This window comes from Semicossyphus pulcher, unplaced genomic scaffold, assembly GCF_022749685.1.
Source record: "Semicossyphus pulcher isolate SPU_LCO1_2020_fin unplaced genomic scaffold, fSemPul1.0.p SCAF_9, whole genome shotgun sequence".
In the NCBI taxonomy this organism is placed as follows: Eukaryota; Metazoa; Chordata; class Actinopteri; order Labriformes; family Labridae; genus Semicossyphus; species Semicossyphus pulcher.
The window spans coordinates 28693222-28721014 of record NW_027211770.1 but is presented as its reverse complement, the minus strand read 5'-3'; the positions used below and the strand labels follow the sequence as shown (position 1 = coordinate 28721014).

Genomic DNA, 27793 nt, shown 5'->3' with positions numbered 1-27793 from the left:
TGTTTAAAATCTGATTCACACCGAGCTTAAACTTGTATGGGCGTGCAAATATTATTTACCCATCTTTCATTCGATTTACAAATGAAACTAAGTTTTGAATTTCGCTGAATATTTGTGCACAAAAAACTAAATTTATATGGAAGCCTTAAGCGGACATGCAGCCATACATTTTATATACTCTGAGTAGTTTCTGGTCATTTTCTCGAGATCTCCACTTATTTATCTCAAGATAACAACGCTGCACCACAGTAATGTCAGATGATCATAACTCATATCCCCAGAGCTGCAAAAGCATAAAACAAACACAGAATCAGATCACAGTGACCAGCCTGTTATTTATTTTAAATGATCCCGTTATCACGAGAATATCAGCTTCTTAAAGAGTTAATAAAATGTATGGATGCATGTCCGCTTTGTTCTGCATTTGTACATTTGTGTGCACAAACTTTGTCACGCTGCTGGATCTCTCAAGTGCAAAACTAGTGTCTTAGTACAAATCTTCATGCACACATTTATGGATCGTCCGTCTGGATCGTCCGTCTCGCCAGCTTCAGGCGAAGAGAGAGCGAGTCCCGTATGGACGTACCCCGCCTGGTCAACTCTCCGCCAAGGCGAAACAAATCGACCAACATACTGAAATTTGTGTTACTCCATACAATCCTCGAGTTACCATTTAGATGCATTTTTTTTATCAACATGTTTAGAAGCCTCCTAACAGATTCCTGCTCCCCACAGTAATATGAAAACATGAGATATGAGAGTGAGAACTTCTGATTTTGGACCTTTAAGCTGCTCTGGCTTCACCTACCATGTTTGTTTATTCTGTGGCATCAATCATGGCTCCTTGATGTTCCCATGATATTTGCTCTGCATACACAGATCTATTTTTGGTCCGAGACATCTAACACCGTCACGGCGCTCCTCCCGAGCCGCTGTGCCCCCGCGCGCCCACAGGCCCTCGCTGTGCTGTGTAACCATCCCGAGTTAACCTTTCCTGAAGGCACAGGGAAGCCCAGGCATGGAGCTCTCTTTAGCATAATGAGTGTGTTCATCAAAGCGCTGCCGAGTGCTGGATGGAGCGCCCGACTCACCAACACACACACATCAACACACACATGCTAATGGGTGTGTATGCATGTAGGTGTGTGTGAGCTTCCTGCTGAGCTGGGAACAGGGCCACAGGTGATGGCACTCTAAATTACACATGTACACACACTCATGTACACACACACGCGCACACACACACATGCATGGTGGACCTCAGTAGTGGACCTCATTTGAGGATGAAATCGTTTTTGTGACCAAAGTGTCATCTATAATTAATGACCACTTGTGTGTAATTTAGAGAGATCTCACCTGTGGCCCTGTTCCCAGCTCAGTGGGAACACACACACACACACACACACACACACACACAGAACACAAACACATAAACTCAAGTGAACTTACACACACACCAGACTCAGCACATACAGCAGCAGGGCGGAGCAATAGGGAATAAAAGGATTAATTAACAAGGTTACCCCGATGATTATGAACTTAAGACCGAGTCCAACTGAAATTAAACGTTTGTTTTTACTTTTAAATTAAAACTAGTAACCAAAAGGAAAACCTACCGTACTATTTACCTGCACATCCTCTTGCCTATAAATAAACTGTAATGGGGCAAAAATAACTGGAATAGCAGACATACTTACAAGCGTATAGGTTTAGTTACAGAAGAGGATGTGACATAATAAAGTCAGGAATTAAAGTAAAAGTAAAAATTCAATTTTTTTTTTACCCCCAAAAAACATACAGGGGAGCTGAAAGAATGATCTCCATTCCTTAGTTGTGTCTACAGACTGTATAAAAAGATGACCGACGTGACAGCTCCCTAAAAGTGAAGCCAAACCCTCTCTGTCGCCCCCTGCTGACTGGCTGCAGTATAGCTCATAAAGCCCGCCTCCTCCATGTTAACAGATGGGACATGAGTCAAACTATAAAATCAAAATACATGTCAAATACATTTTTCATACATTACAATACATTATAGTTAGTTCTTATCATGCTGATTTATGTCCAAGTGTTAATTTTTCTGTCAAGTTTATTTTTAATTAGTTATTTGATGCTTTCAAAAAGGGGTGTGACATAATGATTGACAGCTCTGTTGACAAATCAGGCTTTTGTAGCATTCTGTTCCCGAGTAGCAGAGTAGAGGAGGAACGGTGAGAGGAGACGTAACTAACACCAACGGTTAAATACACCGACGTACAGGATCTTTGACATTTTTTTCAGTTACTTAAATGTGCAAGGGGCGGGATGTTGCTGCTGTGGCTCCAACCACCGATTCCTACTGCGCAGATTCTGGCTCCAAATAACTATATAAGTCTATTTTGGCTTCAAATAAGTACAATGAGAGTAGATGGAGACTTGTCGTCCATCTTTATATACAGTCATTGTTACAGACCTGTCAGGCTCTGTATGACCCCAACAAGCTACACCATGAATATAGCTTGCATGTCACCTGAGAGGCAAAATCCAGGGTAAAAGTAGGCTCACACATAAGCAAGGATTTTGCTGTGAGCAAGCCCAAACTAACAACTCAAACAGGTTGTAGTTAAATAAGTTTGTGACCTTGTTTTTGACAAGTTTCTAGATAATTTCTTGTGGAAAAAAGTGGATAAAGGGCCCACTGCTAATATTAGTTTGCAATTAGCTAATAAGGTAGTAAACGCACATTAGCACATTAAGAATCAACACAACTGAAATAATGTTATTTTCCTTATTTGCAACACACTGCTGCTAACACCACTGTCCCTTGTACCTTCAAGCTAACAGTGCAGTTTTGTTTACATTGCGTTCCTCTGCATGCTCAGCGGTCAATCAAAAACACAGTCAAGCCCACGCACCAAGAGGCTTTGAGGCTAGAGTTGTATCTCTAATGCATACCCAAAATCATCCTCATTAAAATATACTAACAATACATATGAAAATCAGGTTGATCAGAGAAGCATGTCAGTGATTGACTGTTTGTTGTTCATCCTCTTAAAGGAGATTAAAAAACTTTAAGAAGGAAAATCTTCAAAGTAAATGGAGAATGAAAGCGGACTGAGTTGCACTCTCATTGTAGAAAGTAACTACATCTAACCGACTTCTCCTGCAGATGTGTGACTGGAGGTGACAGACCTCAGATAAACACTCTGCTAACACACCTCCAGCCCTGTAAACAATATGAAATCATTAATTAGCAGTTTTGATTTGTGTGGTTCACGTCAGGTCTCTAACAGGTTCCCAAATTAATGATTGCAGGATCACAGATGAGAGTCTGTGTTACATTTAACTTCTGTTTTTGTTATTGTAGTTTTAATTGTCCAACAGCCTCAGCCCTTTCACAACAGGCAGGGTGAAACACTTTTTCAAGAGGAAGTCATTCCAACACAGCACCCCTGCAATTAACACTTAAGTTTAATAAACCTCTTGAGAACAGAGGTTCTGTTTGTTGTGCAATTTGACTTTCTCCGAACTTTTGGGGATTTTTAGGACCTAAAAAGTAAAAAAAAAATTATCTATCTAAAAGCCTTGTACACTTTCATTTTGCATCCCAACAGTAATACAGTCCAAATGTTTTACTATCTTATCCATTCGGCTGTATGTTGATTTAGCGGAGATGGCCGCCATCTTGTTTTTACACTTACTAATTAGGGCCTGTGTCCACTATCTGCGTTTTTACGCTGGCAGCGCTTCTCACCGGCGCTTACTGTTGCTAGGTCACGAAAGTCGTCTCGTCAATGGAAAGGAATCGTGTCCTGGCATTAGCAGCCTGAAAATTATACCCCTCGAAAAAACGAGTCTGAGTGCATGAGATTAACCGCCATTGTTGTTGACAAATTTGATATCAGAAGTCCCACCCCTTCTTGATTTTGATTGGTGATGGGGAAGTGACATTCACAACAGGGCGGTATCCCAAAGTTTAAAGGGGGGTAATATGCTAATTTCAAGCTTCATATTTCACTCTGTGATACCTGTGGAGTAGCTTAGCATAATTTAAAGTAAATAAAACCTCCTCTGCCTTAAATAACTCGGTCAGCTCTGTTCCTTTAAGAAACCCCACCCCTAGAAGCCCGCTTTCTTCTGATTGGCCAGCTCTCTGAAGCCTGCTGAGGCTGCACTTTGTGATGTCACAAATTGCAGCATGTAGAAAAAACTGTGTGAAACCTGGCGTTCACAGCAGGCTGCAGACTGAGCTGAGAAGCCTGTGGATTACAGATTTAGATAGATAGATCATCTTTATTTAAACAGGGAAGACCAACTGAGACATATACAACTTTAAAACAGGTTACATAATAAAAGTGTAAAAACCCATGCTAACCAAACAAGTTATACCATAAAGGTGTAAAAATAAACATTGAATAGATCTGAAACTCCACCAACATTTAGTCTGAACATCCAACATTATAAACTTACATTTGTCTTAAAATGTGAAACAGCATAGTACCCCCTCTTTAACGACATTGGTTTTGGATGGAAGCGCAAAAAACACCATAAGTGGACACAGACCAGCAACCTGAGTAAGGTAGAGCATAAAGTAATGGATACTTTAAGGTTGTACTTTACTCTTTTTAATTACTTTCTAATTATTATTTAAATATATAAGCTGCCTCTGCAAAAACACACGAGGCTTTTAAACAGTGTAAAAAGACAATGTCCGATTGTCACACTTCAGTTGGACACTCAAAGCAGTGGAACTCTCCAGCTGCAGCAACACAGTGAACATTAGGGTTAGCATTAGTTTATGGTAAGGTGGGCGTGGTTTGTTAATGTGGTTCAACATTATTTACTGAAAGAAGAAAACTGTGGTCAGCTTGGTTTGATCTACATGTTAAATAATTCATGGCTCAACTTCAGCTCTGTTTGCAAAATAAAAAATATATTTTAAAAAATCAGGTCCACCTCCGTGTCATTTAACTAGAATCATAGTGTTGGTTAAAAAAAATACACCCTGTGCAGTGCAGTGCAACAGACAGAAATACATTTTTCAAACCGCCCGCTGAACCTCTGAAGGCAACACGAAGCATCTCGGCTCATTTCTCAAACTGCCAGTGCGAGTGGGAGCGCTCCAGGCGGTGTCATGTTAAACAAAACAGTGCATTGATGCAATGCACAAAGAGTTGGTTATGTCAATGCGATATATATCACCTCTGATCAAGAAGAAATTAGTGTGAAAATAAGGTCGTAGATCATTGTGGGTGAGATTAAGTGTCAGAGGGGAAGAAAATCAATGGCTGTGCGGCTTTCGTTCAGTGTGGCCGGTGGAACGAGCATGTGGAGGTGCTGAGGCCTCAGGACAGCGACGCTACACTGAAGCTTATCGTGTTTGACATCCTTTAATGTGCTGACCAAACAGCGCAGGCATGATGAGCATGGGTTTATTGTACGGATTCAGGCTGTTTTTCTTCGTCTCTTTCTTATTCATTGTTTTTCGCCAGGCCTTTGTGATTTTCTGTTCTTGACCGCACCGTTTGTTTGTGTTCTCTTCTTTCAGTTTTGTTTTTATGATTTGTTTGTGCAAATAAACGACACCTCTGCGGCTCTGGAAACCTGAGCCGCTGTTTTCTTTTGGTGTACCAGCTGTGACTGTGTACTACAGCTGAACTCATGTGCACACCGCTAAAGTTATCATTGCAGTACACTTTGCATTGATACACTGCAGGTAAAATCACACAGAGGCCTAAACGGAGAAACAAAAAACCTGCTACATTCGTACAGTTCGCTGCTTTTCTCCTGAAACACAAATCTCTAAAGCAGGAAATAAAATGAATGAACTTCAAAGATACACTACTGCTTAAAGTAGGCCAACAGTTAAAGAAACTGGCACTTTAAGTTCACTTTTATTGCACTTGCTATAAAGTAAGGTCCTCCTAATCCACCTTAAAAGTATCATCTTACTCTAATGGACTCCCTATTAATCGTGGGACACACTGAAGACGCATCTTGCAGTCAGTCTGTCAGAGGAGTCGGTGTTTAGCATCGGTCTGCAGATAACAAACGACAATCCGATCCGGCCAATCAGATGCTCCTAATTACCTAATGAACAGGGACATGAGGTGATTTGTTGCCATGGTGCGCTTGTTAGGTTAAGTGGTGGGAATCGACGGGATGGTCCGATGTGTCTCTCACTGTATCTGTTCTTACTGTGAGCTTTAGTTTCATGCATTTGGCTGCAGATGTCCCAAGAGCAGTTTGAGTTCTGCTGCACGGTAAAACCCCAAAAATCACTGTTTAGGATGAATCCTTGTTTATTCTAATCCTAACTTTGATTAAAATCAGTGGGTGTGAAGTAGATATTTCTTCAGCTAAACTAATAAGTGTCCACAGCAGCTGAGAGACTAGAATTCCTGTATGTGGGACTTCTCAACCGTCCAAAAGTTCTCATAAGATTTAGCACTGCACCCCCATATCAGACTCACAATGGACGGTTTTAGAACTTTAAACTGACCTGGCAGAACCAGAACCAGTCGTCCTTTTGATTCCACACATTATTTTTCATTGGCACCTACCATCCATCTATCCATTTTCCTCCGCTTACCTGGGGACCGGTCGCCGTGGCAGCAGGCTAAGCAAGGTGACCCAGACCCTCTTCCAGCAATGTTTTCCAGCTCCTCTTCAGGTATCCCTAGGTGTTCCCAGGCCAGAAGGGATATATATTCCCTCCAGCGGGCTCTGGGTCTGCCTCAGGGTCTCCTCCAAGTTGGATTTGCCGGGAAAATCTCCAGAGGGAGTTGCCTAGGAAGCATCCTAATCAGATGCCCGAACCACCTCACCTGGCTCCTTTATTTTGAAGGAGTATATTTTGGGCTTTTATTAATGGAGAAGACAGTGGATGGTGTTGGTAGCGTTGGAAACAGGGGAATCAAGGACTATAGCGTCTGTACATGGGCTGCAATTTAACCACTGAGCCAAACCAACGCCCACAACTGGCTCCTTTTCGATACGAAGGAGTAGCTGCTCTGATCTCCGGATGTCCGAGCCCCTTACTCTATCTCTAAAGCTTAGCCCAGCCACCCTTCGGAAACTCATTTCGGCCACTTGAATCCACAACCTCATTCTTTCAGTTGGCGCCTACATTACCTACCATAAAATATAACCACCTGAGCTGAAGTTTTATTAGCCTAGCAGCAGCTAATGTAGCTCTGTGCCTGTAGCAGAGATCAGGAGCAGGCTACAGAGGTCCCCTTAGTCTTTTCTAACTCCAAAGCCCTACTTTTTAAAAAATGTTCGATATAATCTTCAGAACCAAGTGACGCCAATTTTTAATCAGACGTTAGCATTAGCAACATCGTGCAGCAGCCTACTTGCCAATTGTTGACATGTGGGAGGAGGGTGTCTGTGTTTAGGACAGCTAAGTTTGTCCACCAAACAAATACTTGTTCTTTAAGTTACTTTCCTGTAGTTTCTCTGCTCTTCTTTACATGAAGCTAAGTCAGGTTGAATCATTTTATACAGATGCATCTACACCTCACAGTTTGTGGCACCTTGAGAGAATCCATCTGCCCATGTGTTTCCTTTAACTTTGTACACAGTCCTGTCTACTCTTAAACTTGTGCTGTGCTACTAAACTTAACTAAAACACAGCTGCAGATGCTAAAGTCTGTCAAATGCACCAAAACATTATGTAACCAGCTTCACCAAAGCGTCAACAAAGGGTTAAAGCATTGAAGCCAGTGCGTGTCTTCATCCTCTCCGTGAATCATTAACCATCAGTTTTGAATATGCTTTCCAAAGTAGCCACCTTCATTTGCTTGTTTGCAAAAGTGCCCAGGCCTGTGTTTGTGTGTTCTCTCTGAGCTCACAGACGGATGATGGTGATGATGAGGAAGAAGACTCTCTGTAACGTGCAGGGATGTGTTGTTGTGGAAAACCCTCCTGCCTCCTCCCACCCCCCTCTGCTCCCATCCCTCCTCTATTGACCATGTTGCACATTATAAATCAACTGTGAGTTGGGCTACCTTGCAAGTACCCTAATGAAAGCTCATTTATAAAGTGGCTAAATGGTCCTGACAAAAGTCCTAATGAGGAAATCAATAATTCAGTGATTGTTACTCTTCTTACACTAATACGTCCCTCTTGTAGCGCTTTGACTCCAGCTAAGAGAAGCCATCCTTTATTGTGTTCAGTTCTGCGTGTCAGCACTGTTGTAGGTTTTTTTTTCCCGTCCTTGAAGCTTCGAGATAAATTGTTTGTTGTCGTCGGTTGTTTCTTGAAAAGATGAAAAGCCTTTTTGCGAGCTGTAGGAAGCCGTGACGCTGCTGCGATGCAGTGACGTTGTTTCCCCTGATGCACGTACAACTCTTTCTCCCTCCTCAATTTTAAATGTAAACTTTTCACTCTCCTTAGTCTTTGCTCTTTTACTCTTTGCCTGTGTGCTCTACATTAATAAGATTCCTTTTACCAATGTCCATATGTCCTGGTCTAAGAAACAAGGTGAAGTTTGCCTAAATCTAAAGTGCATTTTTCAATTAACCTCCAAACTTACTCTGCTGAGATTTTAATAATAGTGTATTTAGCTTTTAAGCTAAGTTTAGCATTTTTGGCACTTTTTGATTCCTTCTCATTTGTACATTGACACGCCGACTGCAGGGATACCACCTGTGACTTGATTCTTTCACACAGGATGGAGGTTTCTCTTACGTCGGTCCACCCTGTCGCATCAGATCCAAGTCTTACTAAATTTGTAGCGACACTTGTATGTCCACTTAATGTTAAACCTCATGTATTTACCACTCACGCCTGGATCCCACAGGATCTGTGTCCGGCACGTTCCGTCTGTGCTGCGGTTCTGGTCCGTCACACGGTGCGAGCCCTCACCCACAGGAACACGCTGGCCCAAGCAGCTGGATCAGCAAGATTGCGGGAGAACTACGTTATCACACGAGAATTGCGAAATCACGCGATAACATCAACGTTAAACAGAGCAACACAAAAACAACAGTTCAGTTTGCACCTCCGAGGTTGATTATCTGCTCATGTGGAGATCATTCCGGGATTTTTGTGCTATGGCTGAGTACACTACTTAATTAAAAGTGTCCTTTTTTTCAAGATTTCAGTGTGTTGTTGTGAAAACGGAAAAGAGTCTGTACCGCTCTGAACATGGTGTTTTATTTTGAAAGGACCGGATGCTGTTAGCCCTTGTCAAAGTCGCTCACATCCTCACACTTCTGCCCAGTTTTCCTGCTTCCAAAACATCAACTTTCGAAGACAAAATGTTCGCTGGCTGCCTAACATATTCCATCCACTGTGAGGTGCCATTGTAATGAGATAATCAATGTTATTCACTTGACCTCTCAGGAGTCATAATGTTATGGCTGATCGGTGTATTTCCTGTCCTGTGCTCCCCTATGTTTGTAAGTTAAATCAGCTCGTTATACGTTATTTTGTCTTCAGTGTCACATGACTTCTTTCTGTTCTTTAGGTCTGTTTGCACTGTAAGACATCTGTTTGCATGATTTGCTAAAGATTAAAAAGGTCGACTCTACACACATAAAAGATATAAAAAATGGGAAGCGACGAATAATCAATACTTCCAAACAAAAAAATGACATTGTATGAGTGTCGCATGAGGGAATATAATGTACCATAGCAGTATGTGGACAGATGGTGACTCACCCCTGCGAGGTCATTGATCATCAGCCTTAGCGATGGGAGTGTGTGCTGCAGGAGGCCCGGGGAGCAGCACCCCAGTCCTCTGTTAATTGCAGGGGCAGGTAGATTACCCTCTCACGCCCCTCACTGGGTCTTAATGTTGGGCATGAGAACCCACCGCTCACCCTATGTGCTCCCTCGGATGCCTCCTTAACCGGCTTTAGATTCATCATCGTGCTTCAATATGTGATTAATGAGCCACATTATGCATTCTTTCAGAGATTAATGACTGTGTGATTTTGGTCAGCGGTAAACATTAGAGGTATATTTCCTGTGGAGTTTAGAAGATCCTCTTTAAAGCATGAATCAGACACCTTGAAAGACTAGTCTTCTGTTTCTTTTCCTTTTCATAAGCTCAGTATATAGGGGACTAGAGACGGAGAAGAAGAGATGCTACGGCTTCAGATTTTGATGTGGAGAAAACACTTTCCTCTTTTCTTGGTCCCTTTGCAGTTCCTGTTGTCTTGTCTCTTTCAGAACAAAGAATAAGCTGTGGTACTTTGAGTTCGGCACTTCGGAGACCTTCTCGGCCACGTGTAAGAAGCTCCACGACTTTCTGGAGGTGGAGGTAAAACACACCACACATTTTCAATTCTTTAAACCCTTCAGAAAAAATGTTCTTGTCTTTTCTTTTGTATCTTTATGGGAATCCCAAGCTGTGACACATTTCTGTAACCTTATGAAAAATGCACATTAATGCAGATACAATAAGTAAGAATTATGATGCCTCTAAAAAACATCCTGGTCGACCCTCGTTCTATAAATAGCACACATTTGTAGTAGTTTCAAATCCATCCAGACAACGTGTTGATGTGTGAAGGCTATCCGTGCACCTCCCCACCCGCTTCTCACTGAACCTCAGTTCAACACAGGTAATTAGCCCTACACGACCCTGCTGTGTGTGATATTGAGTGATAATGAAGATGGCGTCTATACAGTTCATCTTCCCCCTTCTCAGAGCTATCCACACAGTGCAGAGGTCTTTGTTAATTAGTGCTGGTTAAGTACCTACAGTACTGGAGGGGGGCAGTCAATACAGGTATGAAATCCTTTATTTAAGGTACTAAACTCTGAGAGTATTATTAGTCGTATTCAAGGGGGCTCTTTCAGCTTCATCAGAAAACCAGGTACAGGATCAGACCGACAGTCCTTTCCCTCTGTTTCTGTCTCCCTTCTCAAAGTGTGATGGCGTCACTCTGGACCTGAGCAGCATCTCCTTGGAAGGCATTGCTATCCTCAACATTCCCAGCATGCACGGCGGCTCCAACCTTTGGGGGGAGAGCAAAAAGAGGAGGGGCAACCGCAAAGGAGGGAAAAAGAGCCAAGACAAGAGGACACCGGTGCTCGACCCCAAGGAGCTCACGTTTGCAGTCCAAGGTAGCGTCGGCAACCTCGGGACGTTTATGACTGATTTACAGTTGTTTGTTTGCATAAATTAATCTGGTTAGCTCGACTTTTAGAGCATATATCCGACCTAAAAACACAGTTTGAAATAAGCCATTAAGAGATGTGATTTGGTTTCAAAGCCAGGTCTGTGTTTACAGCATACAACATTGTTAATTAGTTAGCCAGAGTTTGATTCTTTTTCACTGCTCACTGTGCTTACAGGTAGGGATGCACAATATTGGATTTTTTGCCGATATCTGATATGCCGATATTTTACAACTCATTTAGCCGATTACCGATACCGATATTTTTTTCCCGCACACCTAATTGCAGAGATCATCATCTCTTCTGTATTGGAATTAGCGTACAGTATAATGGTGATACTCTTATCACATTTGTTACAACGGTCGGGGTGACGGGTCTTGAGATGGTTAATCAAGTTTGTGGTGTTGAACGACTTTGCCTTGGCTCCTGCTCGCATCACCGAAGCTGAGCAGTCATTGCAAATAGCAGTTTTGCTTTGTGTTTCGGACACTTTGAAAAACTTCCACACCACGGACATTTTGGCTTCTAACTCTCTCGTGCTGCAGGTAGACACGTGTGACGTCATCACGCTGCACCGCGCAGGTCTTCTTCGTGCCGGGGACATTGCGCCGAGATCGGGCATTAAATCAAGTATGCAGCAGCCCATTATTTTATCGGTTAATTATATCAGCAGATATCGGCGTGTTTGCTGATATCCGATAGCTCATTTTTAAGCCAATATCGGCCGATACCGATAACGTGCCGACAATATCGTGCATCCCTGAATTTAATGAAACAATCTCTATATTCATCTAAATCTTGGTTGAGGGATCGAGTTGCTGGTGAAAGAGACGGACCGGATGATTAAGAATAACCGATCTACTGAGGGGAATTGGGAAATGAGCTGTTGTGATCAAAACCATTTATCTGCACTAGACTGTAAATATTTTATTCTGCTGTAAAGTTTTGTTTTTTAATATAGGGCTCTCTGGGGATTGACTCACTTTTGGTGCGAGCCTCAAGTGGCCATTCAAGGAACTGCATTTCACAGCTAGAAGCATGGGAATGGGAATGTTGGTCACTAATGGCCCCTATTTGATGGATTGTCACGATATTTTAGGGCCCTAGAAGATTAATCCTGATGACTTTGGTGATTTCTTGCAGCCATACTTTTTGTTCCAAATCATATCCAAAGTTATGTCAAGATACAAAATTAGCAGGTCTGAACTGTACTCTTTTTTTAGATTATTTAGAGAGAGACCCAACATGAATCCACCACGAGCAGCACTTAGCAGCTTGCTGATCATTATATGCTGAACATCACTTTGTTAACTGCTGCTAGCATTGCTGGAGACTCTTGTTGTAGCCTCAGAACCTCTTGAAGATGTGTTTTTATAAAGTTGGGACACGAAACGCATGGTGAGGAAATTGGTGAGTCATCCTCAGCACCTTCAGCGCCCTGCGTATACTTCAGATCATGGTTGGTGAGCACTATTGGACAATATTACTGTACCTTAAATAGGTTTGACAGTGTAGGTGTCCTTGCTCCCATCAGGTAGATCACAGACTAAACTTTGGGCCAAACTTTTTCCCAAGTGCATGAATATTTCACCGATGACAAGGTGAATCACAGCTAGCAGGTTTTGTTTGCAGGGTAGAGGTACAATCATGTCAGTGTTTGGGACTGTCACTGGTGTATTAATGGTCTGTGCAGGCTCCAGTGGACAGGCTCAGTTAATAGGAGCAGACTGAGGGGGGTGTTGGGCATACCCCTGAATCCATTTACGTCAAAAGGAAGCCCGTCAATGGGAATATATGAATGAACGAGCAGAATGAGTCACCTGCTCTGTGGTAACAGGTGAAATGGTGTGAGCGCCTTGAAGGACTTTAGGGGAAGAAGATTTTACCTGCAAAACCACCGACATTCCCACCTGCCTCTGCATTACTGGGTGTGAAGTTTAATCAGTAAATGTAAGCGTGCTAACATGTTGAACTAAGATGAACACATGAACCCTTCTATCTGCTTCAGTCAGCGTTTAAGCATTGTCATTGTGAGTACGTTAGCATGCCGAAGAGAACAGCTAATACATGCTAGCACAGCTGTAAAATAGTTTTGTCGTTTGTCACTGTGGGCATGCTAGCGTGATGATGTTAGCATTTAGCCCAAAACACAACTCATAGTAAATTTTTCTGTAATCGGCATCACAAGTCGACTCTTTAACCACAAGGAACATGTATTAAAGGGATAGTTCAGATTTTTAGACACCAAGTCGTATGAAATACTTGCTAGTATAGTGTGGTGGATTCAAAGCTATTAGCTTACGTTGATTCTGACTGATTCGCTTCATCGCTTAAGTAAACATGTCGGATTATGAAAGTGATGAGGAAGATTTATTTTTTTACAATGGATCCAACGGGATATCAATATGAACCTGAATATACTGATGCTGATTGTTGTCAGATGGAGATAGAATTGGCGGAAAGAGAGAGAAACTGTGCCACACAGAAGATGGGCCCACTACCCCACACATACACGTTAGTATTATCATCATCAATGTCTCTCTTACCTGGGGTGCGGGCACAGCCATGCTCTTCAAAACTTGTAGGGACATCTTCTTTGGGGAGTTTTTTTTAACCTCATCGCCTTGGTCTTTATGTTCAAACCGACTGCAACAAGCAAAAGTTCTCCAAGGGCTCGATCTATGTCAGGAAAATGATGAAATACGTGCGGCGGAATATTTGTACAGCAAGGAAAATCACCAATTTGCATCATTGTGATATATATGTTCCTCTGTGGCAACAAACAAGTTACTAATTCCGGCGTTTTCGAAACAGCTGATCGAACGCGTCACCTGAGAAACCGACCTGCCGCAGCCGTAGTAATACTGGATTTGTCAGGAGAGAAAATAGTGCCAAAAAAAGGCTCAGTATATGGAATCCTAGGACGATGATTTTGTGTTGAAAATGGATCACTATCGACCGCGTGTTGTTTTTGTAGGTCAAAACTTTTTGGCTTTCATGACCCTGGCATCTCGCCGGAACTACTTATTCTATGTTCAGAACCGTCCAGAACTCCGACCACGGGACTCGGTGAGTGAGCTAATAGCTTTGCATCCACTACGCTACTAGCAAATATATATAATATCTATATAAAGGGGAAAATCTACATGCATCTATTACCATGACCTCTAGATCAGTTTGTTTTTCTGTCTGGGATGTAGCTGATGTTACAATCAGTGGCAGGCTTGAAACATCACGATTAAGGGAGGATTTCCAGACCAGGCTGCCAGTGATCCCTTATGAGACATCACCAGTCGAAACATGGCCGTCAATGGAGCTTTATTCCTTTTTTTTCCTGATCTGGATTTCAGTAGCAGTTTTATAGTCAAAGACAATGAAAGTACAGCTTGTTAAAATCAGCTAACGTCTTTGGAAAACCAAACCAACAATAACTTCCTTAATGTTCTGATGTTACGGTGAGATAAAGGTACAGTTTGGCACAGCGGAGGGCAGACTGTGAGGCAGATAGTTGATCAATTTAAAGCCCAACCTTGCTCCGATGAACACTCCATTAATCCCTGAATAAAAATCAATCAGTTTGGTGTTTGTGGTTCTAAAAAAAAAGGCACAGTCTGAACCTGGGAAGGCACTTAGTGTGAGAGGGGAGGCCCCCTCGCCTGTGTGTGTTCATGCCCATTTGTGTCTGTTTATTGATGTGTGTGTGGAGGCGTTCACCTGTATGTGTGTGGGGTTGAATGGATGCCCTTGTGGAAGGTGCCCTCAAGGTGAGCAGCCTAACTTGTCAGATCAAGAGAACGACGTATTTAAAGGTAAACACAGGAGTGCATTAGCCCAGAGGGGGCACCGCCGAGCACGACGCACCGATCAAACTGCTCACAGGGATTATTCTGTGTGTGTGTGTGTGTGTGTGTGTGTGTGTGTGTGTGTGTGTGTGGTTGTGTTTGTGCGTGTGGATGGGTGGGTGGGTTGAGGGAGGGAGGGAGGCTGGGGGATAAAAAAACTCTGACCTTTCGAAAGCTGTTAAATCGTCCCGCTGGTGACGCCAGGAGACAAGCCCCTCAGGTGGAAGGGAATGGCTGCAGAGTGAATTATTTACAGTGGGACTGAGGTTTTTGCTGGGGAGGGAGGGGGTGCAGAGGGACGGGGGGGGGGCGTGTGCGTAGGTGGAGGGTGCTGATGCTTGGGACTGATGCCCCGTGACAAGCCCCATGAAGCTTTCATTGGAGGATCGGCCTCCGCCTCCTCCTCCCGCCATCCCTCTTTAGTTTAACTTTCAGCTGATCGGCTCCTCGTCCTGCTCCTGTCGCTCTTTTACTCCTCCGCTCTCAGCCTGTTGATCCACATGTGTCAGAGTGCAGCCGCCGGCCTCGACAGGAAGACGTGTGACAGTGACAAAGACACAACTCCCCCCCCCTCGAGTATGTTGTGTGTTTAGTCACATACTGCCTTCATCACTTTTGTGAGGGACATAGTGTTGATTATATGCTGTTTTTTATTTTGGCCACATGTTGCTTCTCTTGCTTGTTAATAATTCAGCCTCCTTGGTGTGCAAACAGTTTCTCTCTGGTGGGTTTTTCTTTATTTGGCAGAGTCCACTTTTGATTATTCCCAGACATTTCATTCGCTCCTTTTAATCTAAGAAATAACAGTTTGTTTAAAGTCAAATTGGAATTCACCAATGAATTAAAGTAGATTGAGTCTGACTTTCAGTCACTGAGACTTTTATTGTTTTCATGTGGCTGCAATTTATTACATTTAAATATATATATATAAAATTCACACATAGACGTATCATGTCAGGTTTTGTTTGGAACAATAGATTGGGCATAAAAAGTGCTGATTGCATCCAGTTGCATTAAAGTGAAGCCAATGTTGAAGTGCCTTAAACCTGCATTGTCTCTTATTGCCAGCAGGGGGCATCTCCACTATTTCCAAAAAAAGCTTGTAGTATGAAATCCTATGACTACGGAAGCCCTTAGTGGACATGCATCCATATGTTTTATTATTTAATCTGTTTTCCCGTGATAAGTTATTTCCGGTTGCTTTCTAAAGATCTCGACTTATTTATCGCGTTATCACGAGATAATGACACGGCACCACCGTAACGTCACATAATCATAACTCGTAACCCCCGAGCTTAACTTACCTCCTTAGTGTGGGCAATGGCAGCAATGGCATGTCCTGGTCTGTCATATCACAGTGATCATTAATCCATTATAATGGGAAAACCAGTTTGTTTTCCCGAGATAACAAGACAAATAAGATCTCGAGAAAACGACCAGAAATGACTCACGGGAAAACAGAGTAAACAAAATGTATATCCATACATTTTGTTTACTCTGTTTTCCCGTGAGTCCGCTTAGGGCTTCCGTATTACGACAAAATGAGTCTACTTCTCTCTTATATTATTACCCCGGATGTATTTATTGTCTCAATCACCAATTTTAAGTCTTCTTGAATACAACATGATGATGTTAATTCAATAAATTATGGTCCAATAGACCCATTATAGATGATAAAGCAGGGGATGCTTTAGGGCGTGGCTACCTGTGATTGACAGGTTATGCTCATCGTTCGGTCATACAAAAGACACTTTGAGGAGTTGGCTAGGGTTTTTTTCATTTTGACAAGACGGAGCAGCTTTGTTTGTATAGCACATTTCATACTTTCATACTGAGGCGATTCAAAGTGTTTTACAGACTAATAAAACTCAGTAAAAGACACAGACTTACAAGAGCAGAAAAAGGAGAAAAATAATTCATTAAAAGAGCAAAAGTGCACACAGGGGGTCCATCGTTAACAAATAATTAAAATTGAGTTTAAAATAACTTAAGAGAGTAGAGTAGGCAGTGTAAAAAAGAGTGTTTTAGCTTTGACTTAGAGGTGGTCAGAGTCGTTGCTAGTCTAACATCATCCAGGAGATTATTCCAGGTCTCTGCTGCATGATAACAAAACGCTGCTTCACCGTGTTTGAGTCCCAGATGTCCTCCAGGTCCAAATGGTTCACAAGCATATCAGATATGTATTTTCGTGCTGAGAGCCTTATTTAAATTCAGTGTTTCTTTTTTATATCAAAGTAAATGATTTATAAAAGTAGCTACCTGTCTACCTAAGCTAGCTCAGGCGTTAGCTGACAATCATAGCATTTTGTCACCATTTGCTCCTCTCCAGCTCTGACTTCTTAGCTAAGCTAACCATTTAGCTCTTCTTCCATGCTAGGACAAATATGGGAGTGGCATCAATCTCATCAACATCTCAGCAAGAAAAACAGAAAGGCTAATAAACAGTCCTTTAAATTAGCTTTAGAACTGTGTTTGTTTTAATTAGAAATGTCTTCACATATTGTTGTTTTCTCAGTAAATAGGATTAAGATTTGTTGGTAAGATTCTCCAGGTTGTCTTGAAAATCCTTATTTCACCCAAAACAAGCAGGTCAAGGATGTTTTGTTTTCGTTAAAGTGCTTTAACAGACTCCCTCTGACCTTGTTACATCAGGCAAAGAGGCTCTTTGGTCTAACAGACAGTTAGCACTCTTGAGTGTCCTGAATCTTTGTAGCTCGGGGCAACGAGGAATCCCTATCGCTATGGTGTGGCTGTCCATCATACGTGTCAGCCCCGGCCTGTGTGAGCCGGTTGCATTAACGTGAGAAGTCAGAATGGGGAGGGGCAGGCTTAAAGTCCGGTGTCAGGAGGTCAACCTGCTGGGCATGTACACACACTCATCCTCTCCAACCCTGGAAACACTGCACTCACATCCCTGCACCCAGATGGGGTCAGACGCATGTCCATCACCACGTCGACAGCTGGACACCACAGCTCGGCAGCAGCAACAACACCTCAGGACAGCGGCAACATTACCTGCGACACTCCTTCAGGAAACCAACACGGCTCAGATAAACATGACAGCGATGGAGCAGCAGCAGTGACAGCGAGCTAACTCTCTCGCACGCGCCGAGCGCCTAAAAATGGGTCTTAGTTTCAATTAGTGTCTGCGAGCTCCCAGCAGCGAGGCAGCAGCTTCTTAATTTGTGGAGGGACGAGTCGATGGAGAGTCGGAGGCAGAGCGGGCCGCTGAAACAGATGGGCCCTGCGTGACACTGGGCTTCCAGCAGGGGCAAAATCAATGCTCATAACTGCAAAACAGAAGAGAAATTAATAATTATATTATCACAAGATTGCTTTGCATTGCCGGTGCAATCTAATTAATAGCTGTTATGTTTGTCGCCTGTTGTTCTCGGTGCCCTTTTTCTTTTTTTTAAACTGTGAATGTTTAGAAGGAGAGGAAGGCAAAGTCTGAAGTGAGGAAGATCACCTCTTTCATTCATCCTCAGTGTCTTCTTTCCTTCCTCACTTTCTTGTTGCATTTCCTTCATCTCTCATTCATCCTCTCACCTCCAGTGGTGAACGTGTTTTGGTTTTAAGATAACAAAATTAGACGCAACAATGAACATTTAGCAGTGTAAAACATCACTTTAAAGCTCCTGATATCTACCTTTAATTCACATTATTCATGCGTCTGACATGCACACAGTCACAAACCTTTCAAATATTAACTCACAGAACTAGAAATGGTCCGCTCGTGTCTATGTAGTTTTTCATTTATGAATGTAAATTCTAAAATGCTTCATATTTATAGACTCTGTACAAACTAAGCTAAAGGTTTATGTAAGTCTAACAACCGAAATAATAAATGAAAGTGTTGGAATTTTGCTATAAACTAATAGAAATACATAAATTGGACATGTTGTTTCATCTGATTTTGCTAATTAAGTACAAAACATATTGAGCCAAAACAATTATGAATGTAGGAACACTAACATCTACATTTCCGCTCATTGTCCTTGAATATGGACAACCTAAAGTTTGTGTAAGTTACCTCTCGCTATTGTGGTTTTTATTTTAATCAATGATTGTGTGATCGGGTCACCTTTAATCAGCATAACATACAACCGCTAATTCCCAGGTTGGCCTACATGGCTTCCACTTGAAGTATGTTTAAAGGTATGTTGTTGTGTGTTTCAGACCTGTCTGACCAGCTGCTGGAGGTGGTGGGTCTGGAGGGAGCGATGGAGATGGGTCAGATCTACACCGGCCTGAAGAGCGCTGGAAGACGCCTGGCACAGTGCTCCTCTGTGACCATCAGGTCAGAGTTCAACCGGACCAAGAAATCACTTTTGATTTGTTATGTTTGTTATAATGTTTGCTAGATTTGTTGGCAATATATGATAAAGTCAACAAACCACCAGCAACCATATTTTGACCTAGAGGTCTGCAGAATGTGGGTGTTATAGTATTAAACATTTCTCACTTCCTGTCAGTTAAACATTAAGTTACCTGGTGCAACATTATTATTATTTTTAACTTCAACATGTTTTCTTTACGGACAGAACCAGTAAATCCCTTCCGATGCAGATTGATGGGGAACCCTGGATGCAGACCCCCTGCACTGTAAGTATTAAATGTATCCACTGTGTCATTGTGCATCACACACACCTGGCTCAAAACAAAGGGGGCAAAAAGGTCCAATCAGATACAGAAACATCCATCCATCCATTATCTATCCGGCTTATCCTGTTCAGGGTCGTCAGGATCTTTATACAACTTTCTGACAAGTCTTAGATCAGCATGTTTGAGACTGTTTAACAGAAGAAACCAAATTTCATCTCTGTAGCACCTCTGAACATGACATTTAAAGACCAGCTCCTGTCATGTTTAAAGACACATAAAATACTCTGCTTGAAATAATAAATTGTGTCTGATATGTTTAATTACCTTCCTCCCAAAGCATCTCCTCCTTCTCCCTCATTAAAAATTCCTGAATCTGCATAGGCCCCGCCCACTATGCAAATATCCAACCGCCCCCTCCGTCGTTAAAACGAAACACGTCTCTGCCGTCGTTTAGTGGCAACTTGTTGAAACTTAGCTAGCTTGAAATGTAGTTATTAGTAGTAGTAACGTTAACGTTAGCAGTCAGTAGTGAGTTTGCAAAAATTACGATGACTGTTACAGCTGGCTCGCGCATCGCCAAAGTGGTCGCCATAGGTGACACATAATGATATGCATAGCGTCACCCCGTCCATTAACGGGATTGGCTCCTTAGGTTTGTGACGTCTCAAACCTGCCAATATGAAAACGTGTTGTTCAGCCTGTCCTTGGTACACTGCAGTTTAAAAGCAGACAGTTCCATACGATCCTAAAACATTTGAGGTTTGCGATGGCTGTAAAACTTGATCTTATCTTACTTGTTTATTTTGGACAGCGCACAATAATCGGCACTAGACAAAACACATTCAAAAGCAGAATGCTGCTTTAAATTATTTTATAATAGGACAATGAATGTAAACATGCACAGGTCTTTGAGGGCTGGTTTCAAAATAAAAGACAGAACTGTAGAGCAGTTTCCTGCATTTCTCCCTCAGATCATAACTTTGTATTACACTATTTATGATGACAAATACTTCATGTTTCAAGTCTTCTCATAATTTGCTTACCGTCTACCTCTCAAACATGCTCTCCGTCGAGTGTTTTCCCTCCGTCCATGATTTTTCAAAATGAAACTCCTCCGTTTGCGTTGATTACGGTTGTGTTTAGCTTTAATTACAACACCACTGCAGATGAAGTGCTGCTGAGATTTACATATGGATCGCTCAGGCAAAGCTAAGAAACACAGCGCGTGACAAAACAAGTGGCCTGCAAGTGCTCTTGTGTCTGCTGGCACAAGTCCACGCAGCAAAGTTAGGATCTGACAATACATAATTGTGCTGCAATGATTACCAAGACGAGTATTCAAACTGTACGTCAGGGCTGAATTTCAAATCAGTCGACCCGTTAAATGCTTATAAAAACATCACAGTTGTTGCGATGTTAACCCACTAATTATTAACAACAACAACTATGCAAATGAACCTGAGTTCCTCTGCATGCATAACATATTTAACACCATCAATCCATTTGCATTTTGAAGCGACATATGACACGTATCACTGTCGCTTTGATAATTAGGTCTGAAATAACTGCTGCAAACTGACATTTTTCAACATTATTCTGGTGAAATGTTTGTTATTAATTCATAAATATAGTGTTTGGTTGTTTATCATAGCTAAAGAGTCCATTTCATACATACTTTTCTAATTGTTTTTAATTTTTTAAAGCAATATTGTTCTGTATCTGGGGCTCTTGATGTGTATAAATGCTTAATGTTGCGTCTTTAAAACAGCTTGGTTATCCAAATGCATTTCAAGTATTCCTTTAGATCCTCCTTCCTAAAAAGGTTATAATCAGAAACATTAAGATCACTCAGGTCTAATGATAGCAGAAAGGCTACAAAAGCTGGTAATTGCTCCTGAGTCAGAGCGGTAGTACAATAAATGGCAGCTTTCCTTTGAAGTGAACGTGGCCCCTTTAATGCAGATGGTAGCATTTCCTCTCCCCATTACAGCGCTCGCACTCTTAAGTGCAGCAGTATAATGAACTATGTGCTTAATATGCCAACCCTTGATGGTTGATATTTGTTGTTCAATTGATCTACAATCTCAACCTTCAACAGAAATGGCATCATTGTTGGGAAACAGGAGATTGTCAGATATTATACACCATAAACCCCATTCTTTACTAAGATGCAGCATAATGTGTGTAACCAGTTGTTATCAGAGGAATTAACCCGGGAAAGTTTTCAACATTAAGGGGCCGTCAAAAGAACACTCATAAGCTAACTCGTGACAAAAAACCATATGGACCAATCTGGAAGATTTCTTTTATTGTTGATGATTTGTTGAATTGCATTCTGTGAATGGATAGCCGAATAAAATAAAACTATGGTAAGAAACTTCTTTATTTCAGGGCAAATTTTAGTAATTAAACTATGGTAAGAAACTTCTTTGTTTAAGGGACAAATTGTATTAATTAATATGGACATAAGAATTATACTTCAAATGCTTCTGACTCAATAGAACCTGTTAAGAACCCCTCTGATTCTTTATAGATCCACTGACACCAACATTTCTCAGTAGAAGAACATGCAAAGTGTCACCAAACACAACAATGGTGCAGTTTTATTAGCCTGGCTTCACCAGCCCAATGTTCAAATGTGAAGTGGTGCGAAGAGGCGTTATCAACGGACACGGACTCCAATCCAAGCAGCAAAACTTGTGACCATAGCGGTAGCATGCTAGGCTAGGTAGCTTGCTCAAACATCCTATTCATACGGCTTCTAGTTCAATAAAATAAACAGATGTTTGGCATGATTGGGTTTAGTAACAAACACCATTTGTACTTTATGTGAACTACGGTTGAGTACATTAAATACTGACAAAATTCAGAGCGGCAGCCATCTTGGTTGTTAACGAAAAAAGGCCTAAACAACGCTCAAGCCTGCTCCTTCTAAATAATCTCTATTTAAAAGATATATCAGCATATGAATGGAGAATCTGTAGGTGAGGGACAAGATTTATGATGTAATGGTGGTTTCTGTTTGTAGTTGGAGTTATATTGTCCGTTCATGTTTGAGCGGGCTTTGGTTGTATGCACGAAAAAAACACCGTGTGGAAAGCTAATGGGAAAAGCTAAAGGCTAACAGCATTGGCCATTAAGCAATCCCTGAACCTATCGACGAATATTTTGCCCTTATTAACCTCCTTAAACAGATATCTCCATGTAAGTGCAGATAACAATCCATTGTTATTGAAGACGTCTCTTCACTTAAAGTCAGTTCTTAAACCCCAACTTGATAGTGGGACATTAAAGAAAGTGCAGACAAAAAGTCTTGCCGTAGATTTCCATTAGCGTTGCACCAGAATCCTCGAAAAATCGTCAGTGACTGGGTTCACAGATTGCATAAGATAATCAGCCCATCCTGAATCAGGCTGGGTGGATATCTGTCTGAACATGAGGGGGACCTGACCCACATGAAATCTTACGTCTTTGCTTCTTTTTTCGAACTCCAGATCGAGATCGTCCACAAGAACCAGGCCCCCATGTTGATGGGACCACAACAGGGCCGGAGCTTCTTCTCCTCCATCGTCCGACGAACACGCACCGAGAGCAAAGACTGATCCGTCACGGTTTAAGACCTTTCAGTCCTCACAAGCAGCTGAAGAGCAGCGGTCACAAGTTGATCATCACTCGGCCTGTGATAAAGGGGGTTCTTGATGCCTGTTTGATAGCCCAGCGTACAGTAGCAAGCTGTAGGTTCAGTAAGCATCACCTGCAGCATGGAGACGTCCATCAGAAGGCCGCGATCAATCCAGAATGAGGTGTGTTTAGAACTGACGCTTCAGTGTCTCGTGTAGTTTAGCTCCAAAAATACTGAAGCTATTTCGGGTGGTCCGGTTTTATAAAAGTCTGTTTTTATTTCTGCTGTTGTGATCTGTGCCATGTGGAAAAAAACCCACAGATGAATGTGTTTTGTGATAAGATGTATTTATTTATTTATTCATATTCTGCTGCTATTGATGTTTTTTAACAGTTTTTTGCATTTGCATACCCCTGATGCATGATGGACAGTGAACGAGGACGCTGCTGTTGGAGCTGACATATCTGGAGTTTTGCAGCTGATCTTTCCCGAGTGTTTAGTAAGAAGTGAAGTTTCTTTGCTCAGCATTTCTTCAGCGCTTCACTCATGAATGGCTTCAAGTTGTAAAAAGACAGAGAATCACTTTTGCTTTCTTTAAACGGTTCCTGCGAGTCATCCTGCAATGTCATGTTTTGATCTGATGTGCGCTGCTCAGTCAGTGAAAAAGATTAGGAATGATTATTGATCCTCATAAAAAATGCATGACGCTCTTTGTTCGACGTCGCACCAGAGATTTCCAGACAGTTTTACCAATTGTGTGCACACTTTGTGTTGCATGAGTGACCAGGATCTGTTTTGACACTTGTGGAAATTGATCGTTTTTGAATTTAGATCTAGAGTGCTGCTCGGTTTAAGCATATCATTACTTTATCTATAAGGTGGCTGCATTTTTATTGGCTCCTATGTGTATTTGAAGGTACTCAGGTACGTTTAAAGTGTAAAAACAATGAAACGGCAACAGAAAAGAGTCTAGTGTTCATTCATGTTACTCTTATGACTGTATAGTTGCATATTCACAAGAAGCAGTTTGACCTCCTCTGGTCATTGATTTGCTCTGATGTCTACTGTTGAGTGTTTACAGTCCGCTGTGCATACAAGCGTACATTAACCAATTAAGTCTAAATACAAAATGACTATTGACATCTAGCTTGATTTAAAGAATCAGTGCTGAAAATCAATCTGTTCCTATAATTAAAGTTTTCAGAGGCATTTTAAAGCCGCTCACATGTGCACATCTGGTCTTTAATACTTTTGAAGATTCACTTTAAACTACTTGTTTTATAGATATCACAGATTAATAACTATTTTATTGGTGGTAATTGTTGTAATTCGGTACATTTCTGCATTTAAAGAGTATTGCATCCCACCAAATATTATAGAGAGGTAACAGAGGTTTTATGACCGACATACAAGCGGGACACACACCTTACAAATGTGCTGTTTTTTGCGCTCCTGCTCGTTTCAGAAAATAATTTTCAGGCTTGACTGTTCGGTCTTAAAAAGTGCCATACCCCAGCAGAGACTGAGGTCTAATGAGTCTCCATCTCTTTGCTTTGTACTTTGCAGCATTTGTACAGTGAGGTTGTATTTTTGTACACAGTATTATTTATTTTTCCGCTTTTTGCTTCACTGTAGGACTCACACCATGTTTTTCTGCCTAAAACAAACTATGCCTGCCGATGTTAACTGAGAAAGTGACAATAAAAGCTTTTGTTGTTTGACATTACTTTCTGGTTTTCTTTGTACATTGACCTTTCACCCCCTAGTTCTAGGGCCTCACTGAAAACCTCTACCTGCAAGTGCAGCCACTAGGGCTGAACAATTTTGAAAAAATATGTAATTGCGATTATTTTTGACTTATATTGCAATTTCGATATGATTTGCAACATTAAAGGGAATGATAATTTTTACTAAACTATTCTCATTTCCATTGAAAAACATTAAAATGCTTATGGTGTGATTTTTGTGGGGATACCAAACAAAGATATTTGATACTTTAACAAATATTGCGCCTTCTGTGATCTGAAAATTGCAATAGGTCATATTGCGATTTAGAAAAAAATTTGATTAATTGTTCAGCCCTACCTGTAAGTGACGGCTACCTTGCTTAACTTCTGGCTCTCGCATGCCTGAGAGTTTCTACTGCAGCACTGCTGTCTTCATTGATATCTCCTTTTTACAACGGATATTAATAGAAAAACATCTAATTTAATGTTTAAGCGAAGTTTGTTGTAAGTTGTTTTTAATTATACCAAGCTAAGGTTAATGTTGCTCTCTCTGATTTCACACGTTAGCCTTGCAGACTTTACTTATAGCTTTGTTATAAGAAGCACACAAATGATCAGATCTGTGTTTTTTCACTATGGTGGCAGCAATACGCCTCCACACAACACAATACTGATTACTAAACAAAAATTGAAGTGGGTTGATTTCAAGACCCTTACTGTAGGACGAAAGTCAACTTTCCAGGAATGGCGGTAAAAAAAGAAAAGAGTCTTTCTATCCTTTTTTCTGGAGTGGCACTTTGTTTGTCACTGTGTGTCTCCATGTCAGATGGGTGGACACCTGCACTTGAACTGCGTTTCTTTGGTCCTCAGGGGGGTTCAGCAGGAGTGACACAGTACTTCACTTCACATCCACTTCACCTGCCTGGTAATGGAACCCTGCCTGGATCCAAGATGGCACCAGCGTGACCACTGCTGACTTCCGATATGTCCGTCTTTCAGTCAAGTCTTTAATGCAATGGTAAAGTTCCCTTTCAGAAGGTTTATCCTAGATCTGTCCGGTATCACTGCAAGGAAATCTATGCCGATTGGTGTCCTGTAGGAGCACGCTTACAGTCAGACTTGCTTTCCTTCTTTACTGCCCTTAGGGTACTTTCAGCTACTACTCCCATCAAAATGTTATGGACATAAACATTATTTCTATATTTTCTATTTTTTTTAAATGACAAGTTGCTAAAATTTTAGTAAAGAGATAATGAGCAGGTCCTCATTTGGCTTGGAAATTGTAAAAAATACCATCATCATATCTGAGCTTTCGATTAAGGACTACTCAATCTTTGCTTCTTGGGATGTTGTCGTTTCTTTACCTGCAGAACACTGAAGATGTTGAAGTCCAAGATCAAAAAAAAAAAATTAAACAAAGTATAATTTCTCAAACATTTCTTATTTAATAAAAAAAATGCAAGGTGTAAGACAGTTGTACATTTAACATGCCATGTCCTTACAACATCTGTTCAAACAAGGAAAACTGTAAATAACTGATTAGATAATTAAATGGGGAAAAAAACAACAAAAGAGCTACAGAGAAGAACAAGACAAAGAACAGGAGACACAGAAGGACAACCTTAAGTAAGTGAAGTTCAAAATGTGCATTAAGTCAGTAATAAAGGTAAAAAGTCTAACACGTTGAGTCTGATACAGTTTTAACTGCCATTTAGGGAACAATTGCAAAAACTGCTGTCATGCTAGCCTACAACCTGCGTTAGCTTAACCCTCTTTCCAAGTTAGCTAATACGCTAGCATGACTTTCTAGGCCTATTGATATAGCTACATTTCTGTTGTTGAGTTCACATGTTCAATTTTTATTTAAAATTCTAGTACCAGTATGTTTCTATTATAATTTCTATGAAAGATTAGATTTAAACTTTATCCATACATTGTGAGAAACCAAGTTCCTTTGCTAGCAACATATTGTGGTTGTACCCAGCTTCCTTTTGTGTATTTAGCTGCATGAAAACATCTCTTTTAAAACTTTTCCCACTACACCAGTGTCAGGTTGGGATTGGACATGTGTGTTGGGAACATAGAGGTTGGGAAGCAGTGTTTAGGTTTTAATTTTTTTTTTTGGAAGCTGCCCTCTGTTTTGCTTGCAACCTGCGTTAGCTAGCTTCTAAGCTAGCCTGACTCTCCAAAAGCTATTGATGCAGCTAAACTGCTGTTCTTCAGTTCATGATTTTCCATTTATAATTTTAGTACCAACATTTCTATTATAGTTTGATGAAAGATAACAATTTAAACTTTATCCATACATTGTGAGAATAATATTAATACCCTAACTAACAACAGATTTCTGCTGCCTTTAGTGTGATTTAGCGGCAACAAAACAGCAGTTTTTAAACTTTTCCCACAACACAGCTTCAGGTTGGAACAACATTTATTGGCCATGTGTGTTAGAAAGCAAGCAGTGTTTAGATTTTTTGTTTTTGGGTGGGGGTGGGGGGCTGTCCCCTGTTTTGCCCGGTGACCTGTGCTTCACTTCCAGGTCAGTGCCTTCCGCGGGTCTTCGGCACTCCCAACAATGTATCCCTTACAGGAGCTGGGAGAGCTGGCGCTTCATCAGGTCCCTCTGGAGGCTCTTCAAAACACAGTTACCGTGGACACAAACTTGACCGGGAGAGGAGTGAGGAGTGGGTTTGTGTGTGTACAGACTGTGTGCGAGGAGGAGGAGGAGAGAGGGTGAGACAGGACTGGAGAGGGGAGGGGGTGTGCAGGTGCAGGCTGGATGTGTGTTTAGGTATAACTTTAAAAGCATGAGAAATTACGCTGAAGTTTCGTTGCCTCCAAAATAAGTCCAAACTTTACAAAAGGCGCATGACACTTCAATGTTA

The 27793-nt window shown here is 41.4% G+C and overlaps 1 protein-coding gene across 1 annotated transcript in view; it reads left to right on the top strand.

The window, feature by feature from the left end:
- dgkb (diacylglycerol kinase, beta) overlaps positions 1 to 24874 on the top strand; it is an 82893-nt gene extending 58019 nt beyond the window's left edge. Inside the window, exons 21-25 of the mRNA XM_069655572.1 lie at positions 10159 to 10249; positions 10863 to 11058; positions 19134 to 19254; positions 19499 to 19559; positions 23054 to 24874. Coding sequence (XP_069511673.1) covers positions 10159 to 10249; positions 10863 to 11058; positions 19134 to 19254; positions 19499 to 19559; positions 23054 to 23161 — 577 coding nt within the window. The 3' untranslated portion in view covers positions 23162 to 24874. The remainder of the gene's footprint in view (positions 1 to 10158; positions 10250 to 10862; positions 11059 to 19133; positions 19255 to 19498; positions 19560 to 23053) is intronic.
- Positions 24875 to 27793: the final 2919 nt, after the last annotated feature.